Source organism: Eupeodes corollae, chromosome 2 (genome assembly GCF_945859685.1).
Source record: "Eupeodes corollae chromosome 2, idEupCoro1.1, whole genome shotgun sequence".
NCBI classification, from domain to species: Eukaryota; Metazoa; Arthropoda; class Insecta; order Diptera; family Syrphidae; genus Eupeodes; species Eupeodes corollae.
In genome coordinates, this window is record NC_079148.1 from 85,867,770 (window position 1) to 85,880,120 (window position 12,351).

Consider the following 12,351-nt stretch of genomic DNA (forward strand, 5'->3'; position numbering starts at 1 on the left):
AATCATGACCTTGAAAACAGAGCCCTGCTTAATCACTTTTAATTTCGAAATGAAATGACACAATGTCGATCTGAGAACCAAGGTTCAGTAACGATTCCTTGGCAAATGCCATAATCGATGAGCAAACGAGATCAAGTGCCCTGTTAGTGACGAAGATCATCTTCAATTCAATAATAAAAATAAAGTCAGCAGGTGTCGATGGTATATCCAACGTTGTCTAAGACATTTACGTATGGAGGCAATTGACATTTAAACCACACTTTTCAATAATGCACTGAATAATGCATATTTTCCAGTGCATTGGAAGACCGCTGTGGTTTATCCTCTCTCGAAAAGGGAATGGACAACTCCAATCCCTCAAATCTTCGATCGATAAGTCTTCTTTCGAGCATCAGCAAAGTTTTCCAGAAGATCATCAATAGGGCTGACTAAGTGGGCTGCGGACAACAAAATAATTCCGGATAAAGAGTTCGGTTTCAAGGCGGGTCACCACACAATTCATGCTGCGTCTAAATTCGCTTCTGATATTCAATGGAATAAATCAAAACAACAATGCACAGGTGCTGTTGTGGTTGATTTCGAAAAGGCCTTTGACACCGTATGCTTTCTTACCTAAAACTGAACAGGCTTGGCATAAGCAAACCATTGTTGTATATACTTTGAGATATGCTTAACGGTAGAAAGTTTGTTGTCAAAAGTGACAGTTAAACTTCTACCACAACATTCCACATTAACAATGGGCTTCAACAGTTAGCGGTAAATTCGGCGATTAGTTGTAAGTTATGGTTAATTAGGCTAGTTTTATGAATTGTTGTCTAGGTTTAAGACAGTTTTAAGATTGAATTAACAACAACGAATTTAAAAAAAAAGGCTGTCACGCCAGTGGTCTTGGGTTTAATCCCTGCCTATGCTACCTAAATAAGAAAAAAGTTTATACAGATATTGCCTCTTGCGAGAAATTGACATATCTTCCAAGAGCAATTCTTGTCATAAAAAGAGCTTTCATAAAATTCGCCGTTCGGATTCGGCTTAAGACTGTATTTCCCTCCATCCCTGACAGTAGTACTCACACACAGGAATGGCTGGAAGTTGTAAGTCACTAAGCCCTAGTTTTCAATATACTGTTCCCGCCACCTAATTAAATTAGTTCGCTATCACGTCACAATATATAATATACAATTTAATTCAAGTCGCTAGCGTTACTGGTTCGTGAGATATTTTGGGTTAACCAAAATGTTCACTTTTTTTAATAAGCCCACACAATTTTTTAGAGAGTCCTTTCTGCATTTTTTCTGCGTTATTATCTGTATACAAAAATCTATTTTAAGTCGATATCTCTAGTGGTTCTTAAGATATGGACGGCGAAAAAAAGCCTCCCGAACTTACGGACGAATATTTGTACATACGTTCAAACGTATACCATACATTTATTGCTTAATTGAAAGAGTCGAAGACGAGCTGAGTTTGTTTCTGCAAAAATGGAGTAGAGTCTGAGCACTACTCTCCCCTTTTACTCAATAAGTAGACATACATTTATTAGATTTTCTTGGAAAATAATTTTATTTATAATTTTCATAGACATATTTTGCTTCATGTGTGGAAATATACACATACATACATACTTATGTCTGCGATCGAAAATACTTTAATAATTATAAAACCAAATTTGTTGTCAAATAAAAATTGTATACTCCAATTATTGCATTTAAATGGATTCCGTATGACTCATCGTAAAACAATTTGTTGCTCGCCAGAACAAGCTGCTGAATTTTACAAGGAGTTGGAGAATACGGATAAATATTTTGCCATCAAAGTTATGGCGTTATCAAACCAGCCATCTGAAGCCGTTGTTCTTAACAGATATAATGCAGTCAATGTTCTTCAATCTCTAATGAAGCTTCCAAGGTAAGTTCAATAGTTTTTTTTTAACTTTTCATGTCTTATTCTCCAAAAAAAATAGTTTTTCGCATTATTTTTGCAATCCTGCATCTGGGGACAGAATTCATGCAAGTTATTCAAAGGAAAACGCAATCAATGAAATAAAATATATTTTTCCAAACGGTTTGGTTTTGTATGCAAAAAAAATTATAACTATTTAAAATAAGTTTTAATTTTAGTCGTAATAGAACCGTCCCGGAAATATAACTTCCGCTCTTATTGTGATAGAACGAAATTGACAAAACTTGTGGTGGGAGGTATTGTTAATGCTTTCCGGAGTGGAATAGAAAGCCCTAGACAATGTTTGCCTAATTTACTTTCTGAGCCTACTGATGAACTCAATTTCAACCAATGTTAAATAAAAATATGTAGCTATTGACATTTCATTGTGAAGTTCTTTGAGAAAATATTAATTTTTGAGTATATTTAGGTAAGCACCTTTAAACATATGGAGGTACATATGTACATGTATGCATATTTGTGTACATTAAAATTTATTTCAAAAACTTGTACTTTATTCAACAGCAGCAGACAATCACTTTTTTCATTTGGTATACATATTAGGTAGGTAGGTACCCAAGAAAAATACTATTTTTGCACAAAAAAGCTTTTGATGCTGCCTTTCATCCTTCTTTTATCCTCAACAATAAAGTATTGCACTCAGGAGTACCTACCACTCACACCGAAAATATTTTCTCCAGGAAATCGTGTATATACGTACCTACCTACATATATTCTTCATTTCTAAAACTTTCAAAACAGTTATAGCTGTAACGTGTGTACATCATAAAATGCATGCTCGCTAGATAAATTCCATGCGGATATAGCTACGAAAACTACCTATAAAGTTCTTTAGAAAGCGAAGATAAAAAATATACAAAAAGCAAACACTCATTCGTTCGAGAACCAAAACTGTGTACGTATGTGTAATGATGTTATATAAATGTATGTATATTATAAAGTACAGCTGTAGCTGCAGGTGATATTTTAGTTTTGCACTTTTATATATTTTTCGATGTATTACACAAACTTAAACTTGTGTCCATTAAATTTACTTTAATATTTTGAGAAAGTTTCCTAATGCATTAGAAACTCGAATGAACTTCATAATTGAAGTTTCCTAGAGTGACGTACCTATAAGGGTGAGGTTTAGTATCTTCTTATTATTTTATTTGTGTGGCTTTACTCTCTAGAGTAATTTCTTTATTTCAATACTAGCTGGGCCGGCGAACAGTTAATAAATATAGTGATAGTTTTTGGGTCGATGTAATTTGGATTGCTTCTCTTGCTTCACTTTGTGAAATAACAATGAAATCATTTGGTTTTTCATCAAGTACAAAAAGAAGTACATAGTTACACAACCAGACCGGTGCAAATTACACTGATTTATAGGTACTAACATCAGGTAGCGGTAAAGAAATGTTCAAGAATTTCACTTACTTGTTGTGAAACCAATCTTTAAGTTCGGATGTATATTCGAATAATCTAGAATAATTGAATATGCGATTTCGAAAAGGGTACATGTCGGATATTTTGTCAAAAACGTTTTTTTATACCAATGTGACGTAAATGCTTGTCTACACCCATTAAGATGGAAAACAGCAGATCTCAATTTCAAATTTTGGTATGATGTAATATAATCAAATTAATTAAATATTGCATCAATCATTGTTTTGCCAGCAGTTAGCTAACACGTCAAGTTGTGCTTTCACAATGAGTTCTTATGATTTCGAAAGTGAAGTTCCGGCAAAAAAGTACTGAAAAATATAAACATGTTGTCATTAAAACTTCTAAAATCAAAAGTTTACCTCATTAAATCCACAAAGGGACACGAGTACCAGGACGACAAACAGGAGTGAGTTGCCGATGCCCCAAAAACGTTTTGAGAAAATGTCTGAAGACGATATGGATAGCTTGATTGCACGAATCTTTGTTCTTTGCGGATAAAAATCAAGATATGTATCTTCACGGCATGATAGAGTTATTTGTACCTAAAGACACCTCAAAACGGACCGAGGATCAGAGTAAGACAAAACTTAAAATGATTTCCTGCAAATATTTTTACATGACATGTTTTTGAGCCGGTTCCCTGAAATAACAGACAACATTAACTATCAGTTTTGTTGACAATATTTTCATCGAAATTTTGACTTGTCATTTGGTAGACCACAAATTGACGTTTACAGTAAGTGCGAAGAACTGACTGTTAAAATAAAGGATCCTCTTTAAGATAATGGCGCTTAGAGAACAGCTGTTGCAGATTAATAGTGTACTTGCGTTGCGCAAGCAAATTTAAAAAAAAAGTTAAGGAAATACAAGAAAAATGTGCCAGTGATAAAATAGTTTTAGGATTGTCTTTCGACTAAATGCAAAATGTACCTTTGCCTACTCTGCAAGAAATTTTTTATTATAGACAACTTTGGGTATACGAATTCTGTATACATAGCATGAAGACTGGCAAAGGAACATTTTATTCTTATCATTAAGGACAAGTTTTGAGAGGTCCAAACGAAGTGTCGACTTTCTTTGATGATTATATCCATATACATATATGTTCCAAATTCGATAAAAGATCTTCATCTTTTTCGTGACGGATGCCCAGGACAGAACAAAAATAACAATCTTATAAGATTTTTAATGGCCTCATCTGCCTAAAAAAATGATCATCCATTTATATTTTCCCGTCCGATGCCATTCATTTAATGGTTGCGACAGAAATGTTTCTATTGTCGAAATGAAAATAAGGCGTGAACATCAGCTATTCAGTCTTGAACAATATATTGATCTGATTATAAAATCAAGCAATACCGCCAAATTAAAAGTGGAAAAGTCAATACAGATTTTAAAAAATGCACTCAAATAAATTTTAAAGCTTAGCTTAATCAAAAAGTTACTTTTCAAGTATCGATTTATTATGAATTTATTTTTGACCCAAGTAAATATGGTGAAGTAATCGCAAAAAACTATTTAGAAAGTGACATTTCCCAAGAAGTTTATATTCATTCAAAAGTAAAAGGTACTTGTACTTACCAAGCAAATTTAGCTTGCAGTGGCAAAGTACCTATAAACCATCTAAAAATTTCTGACATTTCAAAGGCAAAACAATACGTAACGGCAGAAATTTTAGAATTTTATGAAGAAATTTTACAATGGCCAACTACTACCGAAAAAGAGCCGTCAGAAGAAGATATTTAATAAAAATTCATTACTCATCATTAATATTAATAATATGTTTAATTTTAGATTCCAGAAATAAAAATTACATATATATCAATTTTTTTTATTTATTGTACACAAATTAGTAAATTTCGAAAACGGTTCATCTCACAAATATAAAGTATCTTATTGATATTTAATTACAAATAAATCAATTAAACATTTTTCGAAGGATAATTAACATCAAAATGTAACTCAGTTTTTTTTTCAATTCGTAAACATTTTAAATGTTCAGAGATGTGCCCTTTTCGAAATTGCATATTCAATTGAGATCAATGGATCAGGGTCCCTGAAATCTCAATGCATGATTTTTAGAGAGATGTGGATGTGTAAGGGTGCGTATGCACGTTCGTACTTTTATAATAACTTTTATAGTCAGTCCTTCATATCTCAACAGCTCAGCAGAGATATTGTTTTAAAATTATTTTTTTTTTTAGATTTTATCATCGAAATGCTGAGAAAACAGTTTAAAAAATATTCTCTCAACGATATTCTTTAAATATTTTAAGGAGTTTAGATTAAAAAAAAACTGAAATATTAACTTTAACACCATTAAAAAATGTATGCATGATTTCAAGCTAGCTTTGTTTGTTATCCTTTAAAAAGTATACCTAGCCCTTACATTAATATATTTTGTTTAGTTTTTAAGAACACCCTGAAAAATATTTTGGAAACCATCTCTAAAATAATGTTATCTTAATTAAATTTGAGGCCAAAGCATAATTGAGAATACATTTTTCATTGACGTGATAGAAACATACAATTTGCTTAAAATGCTTCAGTTCTCGTGGCAACCGGGAATAAAAACTTTTGATTCAAACAACTAAACTACTTTTTTTATTTGCAAACATTTGTTTATTTTCTATTAAAATATCTTGATAAATATATTATTCTTCACAGCCTTATCCATTTTAGAAAGTTGATTTTTGTTAAAATGGCATATTTTCTTTACAAAAATTAAAGTCGTACCAAAAATGTTATGAATTGATTTCAATAATATCTCGACATAAAACTGCATGACCTTCAATTTTCGATTACAATTTTTTTGTTTATTACAAGAAAACATAATTTGTAAATTTTTAAGGGCAAAATGTTTAGCTTCAGATCGGAAGTTGATAATTTAAAAATTTTGACATTTCTCCACCTTTCAGGCTGTATAATTCATATTATCTGAAGTATTTTCTAGACAATAGATTGACTTGATTCAACTAAAGGCATGTTTCTTGTTTTTGAAATAAAAATGTAATGAGTATGGTATTTCATATTCATTTTTGATTAAAAATGTAATATGAATCAACAAATTTTTATAAAGTTACAGACTGGCTGATTGGTTAAGTGCCTTTTACTGCTATTATCCACACCCACGTTTATACATATAATGAGTTAAATAAATTAAAAAAATCACTTTAAAAGAAACTTATTTAAACGAGAAATAATGCCGCAAAAAACTAAAATCAAACTGAAATCGAATTTAAAAAATGAATTGCGGTAGATAAATCTTTTATGGTAGGTACGAAACTTGAGTTTCCGAAATGTTGTAAGAATCTTCAGCCAACATGTTTGTAGATACATACATATATAATTTGGTTTATATTTGTTTCTGTTGCATTAAACGCTCCTGATGAAGATGCTGAAAGCCGGGATAGACTGTACACGGTTATTGTATGCATTCAATTGCTTAATTAAAGTATTACCCACCGAAAGAGAACGCATACACAATTTAAGAAATTATTATAGTCCTTTGCATTCATATTTTTAACCCATCAAGTAAAATTTCAATTTCTAGAGTTTTTATTTTAATCCACTCAAATAAAACGAATACTATATAATGGTCAGCGAAAAGTTAATATCCTTTGCACGTAATGTGAAAGTGCTTGAGCTCGTTGACTGCTCATGTTGCTTTGCTGCAGTATTGCAACACCTACAAGTTAGTACCTACAAAGTTTTCCTTTATAAACAAATAAATATAATTTAAGTGCACGTGATAACTAAGCGAAACAATATGAGTCTTGAAAAGTTCTTATTGTTTTAAGCATCACATGGTGCAGTCGCAGCGAGAATTAGCACGCAATTAAGAAAACGTGACCTGAATTTCATACATTCGGGATAAAACTTTTGTCCAAAAAATTAAAACAGAGATCGGAAAAGTTTGGATATAATTGTTGAATCTAAAAAGGTGCAAATGCCGACAAGTAGTTTAATAAGATATAGATAAGATATAGGATAGTCCCTCCTATGAGTTAAGTTATTTTTTAGAGTTTTTTAAGGGTTTGATTTAAAAAATAATCAGCAAGAACGAATAAATACACTTAGGCATGCTACATCTATTTCCTGAATACATCCTGTCTGATTTGAATGCATAAGAAATGAAACTTTTTAGTTTTGGCTTCGTTGCAAAGAAACAATATTAAAATTCAAAAAAATTTAAACATAATTCAAGAACAGACTTCAATGTGGAATTCTTCTATTGAATATACATAACTAACAGTTAATTAACTTTAAAGGGTATAACGTAGATTGTTTAACAGTAAAGAAATTATAAAGTATTAAAAATTCTAATGACTAGAAAAACTTGAAAAATCATTATTCGTTGGTTCAACGAATGCTTTCATTAAAAAAATGGCCAATTCGAAACTTGCTTACTGGTACTGTCACTGCTGCCTTAAGCTCTCAGTATCGCAACTAGCTTTTAAAATGTCTTCTTTAATGGCTGACATTTTAGAATTTTCTAAAGATTTTAAAGAGCTACTGAAGTCATTCAACGCTGCAGTTTGCAATTTAAATGCATATTCTGTAACCAACATCATGTTTTATAGTTAGATAGAAGGACAAATGTCCTTTATGGGGAACCCCCATATAACTCAAAATTGTTTACTCAAATTCAGTTTCCAGTAGCGACTCCGTTACAGTAATAAACAATTCCATCGCTATCAAAACTGTCTTGAAACCAAAAATTTAAAAATAATCTCGTCTGGACCCAGTAGCAACGAAAGAAGATATAACTTCTCACTTAGTATCTACCTTGCAGCTCATCCATTAGGTGTACTAAGATCAGTAAACCAAATAGCTTTGTTTCCTCTTTCAAATAAGTAACGAATCCTACGTTTTTCGATTCCATTTGCTATACAAATAAATGGCCCGCATAAACTTTGGTCAAAGAATTTACACAAAGTCAAAAACGAGATGCGTTTCTTTGAAAACCAAGTTAAAAATATTAACTGGCTTGACCTCTTCTACCAAAACGTAAAAGGACTGCTGACATATTTCTTAACTCGCAATCATTCCCACACGACGTATTCGTTTTGACAGAAACTTGGCTTATTTCAAGCTTCTCCGACACAGAACTTTTCAGACAAGAGTTCGAAGTTTACAGAAATGATCGTCATGTTGGTGATGCCTTATTTAGGTGGAGGTGTTCTCATAGCGGTAAAAAATACACATTTCTCTTCTTCTATATCTTTTCCGTTTTAACTATCAATTGAATTGATCTGTGTAAAGTTAATGGTACAGACTAAGACTATTTTCATTTTAAACGTTAATATTCCTCAAAAAGTTTATCGCAAACTCTCCTTGGCAGTAGACTTTCTTATCAGTTTGGATTCCATCCGAAGGCAAATCTTGCCTTGAAGCCTCTCTTTCTTCTTCACAGTTGGAACTATCTCTTCTCGATGAAATCCCTCTTACTGACTTTCAGAAAACAAGCTGTATTAAAAACTCAAAAGACCGAATTCTTGATTTAGTATTTTCTTCGGACGCTATTAGCACTCTTGTCCTAGAATCTAGATCAAGAATTACTAATATTGATAAATATCACCTGCCCTTGGACATTTACCTTGACTTTTGTAAGTAATCACCTTACTGAACACAGTAATTTTTTTGATTGTTAATATAATTTTTACTTCAGAAGAGCTAATTTACAGTTGTTGTCTGAAGATTTAACCATTTCTAAAATTGCTGATACTTTAGCATTTTCTAAGCATTTTCTGAGGAAGCAGTTTAAAATTTTTTAAGATCCTTAATTATTTTTTAGAAAAAAATCTACCATTAAAAAATCAAGAAATACAAACTTTAGCCATCCAAGGATTTGCGTTTACTGCGTAACAAAAGACATAAGGCATGGAAAACTTATCTCAAAAGTCTGTCTCCAATCAACGTCTCTTTTAACATAAATCTTCAATCGTAATAATGTAAATGAGTTTGATAAGCGATCTTGGTTTCCATTCAGTAAAACCTTTCCATCCTATCTATCGGTCGTTGAAACGATCACAAAGCCAGACTAAATTGTGCTTAAGCTCCATCTTGTCTATATCAAAAAAAAACTATCATTTTCTATAAATCTGGCAAAGGAATTGAAGAAGTGATTCTCAATTAAAAAAAAATATCGAGTATTTACTGGGTTCATGGCTCAAAGGTTAAATCCTTTTCTTGTGTTATCCATTCCCTCCAATTCTTAAATATGAAACCATTTTAATCCAATTATAATTATATGCACAAACATACAAATTAAACATAAAATGAACTGATATGCAAACAGCAATATACAAATTTTTTAACTGCTGCAATAAGCAAGAGAAAAATGAAACATTATTTATTAAAAAAGAACTTACTAGTAAGCAATGGATTGGCAGAAAACTTAAATTACATACTTGAATAGTTTGGAGCAATTCAAACTTATTCAAGCATATAATTTGATTTCTCCTCCGATATAATTAAGACCAATAAATGTGTAGTGCAATGGATTTTAATTTACTATCTCACTTCATTTTTCTAAAGATAATATACTCCCTGGTAAATAAAAAGTATAATTTCATGCAATCATCAACTTGCTTGCCATAAAAGAAAGCTACAATTATAAAAAAGAAAATTCTTTTTAAGTTGTTTTATTTCTTTTTGTTCTACTTACTCATTGAAGTGGATTTAAAATAAAAAAAATGCAAATCAATTAAGTGTAAAAAGTTTGCTTCTGTGCAAAAAGTATTCAAATAATTAAAATTCAGTCACTGCGTTTTAACTGTGTTGAATAAAAAAAGTTCTTGTATCGAAATCACCATTCACTATAAATGAATGAGAAATATAAAAAAAGAATCTTAAAACCTAGAATCAATGGTTGGCCTCGCACATTATCAGCCTATACCAATTGTAACGAATTTTTATTTAATGATGTATCATCTATACTTTTATACTAATATTGCGAAGCTGACAAGTTTGTAAATTTGTTTGAACGCGCTATTCTCAGGAATTACTGGTCCGATTAGAATAAGAACGACTGTTCAAAAGCAGCTTCATTACATTTTATAAAAGTGAAATAAAGTAAATTTTTGAATATTATAATTGTTTCACTTGGCTTTATTTCACGGCTGAAACGGTTAAAGTTTTGTTAAAATAATGTTTAGCAGTATTGTTTTCCTTTGATAGTTCTAAAAAAAGTCCAGAAGAACATATGTCATATTTATAAAGCATAATTTGCGAAGGTATTTTTATAAACAATGACATTAATCCTTATCCAAATAAATACGTTTTTCATTTGAAGTATTTATATTAAAAGAAATTTACTTTTTACATCATTTGATTTCATTTTACTTAAACCAATGGATTGCTTATAGGCTTTTCACACCAAACCTAAAACCCGATTTTCGGCAAAAAGTTTTCGAAAACCCGAAAATCCTTCACACTGAACATTGTATTTTCTCAAGATTCAATTTTTTGAAAATTCTTGAAGTGCAAACATTCTCCTAAGGATTTTTCTTTGCCGTCGACACCCTTTAGTCGATAATCCTTTCCTGTGCTGTGATAGAGCAGCATATCAGCGCAAACAGGGCCGTAACACTAGCTCGTCTCGAAGAAGAGTTTCAACTGAATTTCTGTGGACGGGTGGAATGGGCTCACGACATGAACCAAAAAGACCTAGAAGCTCGTTTGGCTGAAGCTATCCTCTTTGTTCACTTCAACCGAAAATATACGATCAAATCAATAAAAAACAAAACTGTTTCAACAAAAATTAATTTTATTTAAAACATTTTCTTATTTTTTTTTCACAACAAACTCAATCCAAAATACTGCTTATTATTGCTTCTGTTGGCCAAATGTGCCTTCAGAATCACCATGTATTGTGGCCGTCCAAGCAGCTTATAAGCGGGGTTGAGAAAATTCTGAACGATTTCGTGTAGTTCTAGTCCGCTGCAACCGACATAGCCTCCACCAGAGATATTCTGTCATACTTATTCTCCTCCACAAATGAACTTATCGACTTTCTCATATCTCCCAAATCCTTAGATTGAACGGAGTTACCAGAAAGTTTTTCTTCAGGTAGTAAGCGAAAGCGTCGAACATATTTGTGGCGACGAGTTGGAAACGTCATTACGAACCATGTGCAAGTCTTCCTCGTCCTTGGGGTCACGCCAGTAACTATAGTGAATTCCGGTTCCTCGCTTAACAAAGAGCGTTTGAAACTCTGGAGGATCATAAAAGAACCGCCGCACAGTGGGGCATATTTTTTATTTATTTATTGCGATATTTGATAAGCTATTGTTTTCATTAACAATTAGAAAAAACAGTTCTTATTCGATTTCTTTATTTCATTTTCGTTTGTGGATCTGCGAGACTTACGAAGTTCAACAATATTATTTTACCCAAAAACCATATGTTTTAACTAATGAAAATTTTCGCTTACTGTGGTTTAATTTGTAAAGATACAATTATGAAATTCACCACATTTGTAGTTCATATAGTACAAAAAAATACAAAAATATTAAATAGCCCAGATTTTCAATATATAACATTAATAAAAATAATAGAGCGAGTGAGAAAAAATAACCAGATAATGTGAGCTTTTGTAAGCCTGCAAAAAAAACTCCGCTGAGCTCCGGTCTAAAATTGTAATTTTCTAGAAGCTATTACCTAATATTCCTATAAATTTAATTGAAAACTGCCGAAGAAAGTAATAAAAATAAGATTTAAGAAGCGATTCAAAAGGCTATTAAATCATTTTTTTACTTTTTTTGAAACTAAGTATGAAGTTTTGTTCTACACATTCTAATGCAAAATATAGGTGGTTAAAGTTTACTTAAAACAAAACTGAACCCTGTAAATCGGACTTTGAAAACAAGCGAAAAACTGAAATTTTAAGGAAAATTACAATTTAGCTTTTTTTTAATTTTCTGAAAAATGACTATAAGTATTTATAATATCTATGAACAG

At 31.5% G+C, this 12,351-nt stretch overlaps 1 protein-coding gene across 1 annotated transcript; it reads left to right on the forward strand.

Moving 5' to 3' along the window:
• The first annotated feature begins 1,509 nt into the window (after positions 1–1,509).
• Positions 1,510–2,317, forward strand: LOC129948135 (nucleoside diphosphate kinase homolog 5). The gene is made up of 3 exons (XM_056058991.1): positions 1,510–1,905; positions 1,961–2,061; positions 2,118–2,317. The coding sequence occupies exons 1-3, from the start codon at positions 1,625–1,627 to the stop codon at positions 2,294–2,296; spliced, it is 561 nt and encodes a 186-aa protein (XP_055914966.1). The 5' UTR covers positions 1,510–1,624; the 3' UTR covers positions 2,297–2,317.
• Positions 2,318–12,351: the final 10,034 nt, after the last annotated feature.

Coding starts and splice junctions, on each gene's coding strand:
- LOC129948135 (XM_056058991.1), top strand. CDS start 1,625: ATGTCTGCGATCGAAAATACTTTAATAATTATAAAACCAAATTTGTTG. Junction 1,906..1,960: donor TCTCTAATGAAGCTTCCAAG/GTAAGTTCAATA, acceptor CAAAAAAAATAG/TTTTTCGCATTATTTTTGCA. Junction 2,062..2,117: donor AAAATATATTTTTCCAAACG/GTTTGGTTTTGT, acceptor TTTTAATTTTAG/TCGTAATAGAACCGTCCCGG.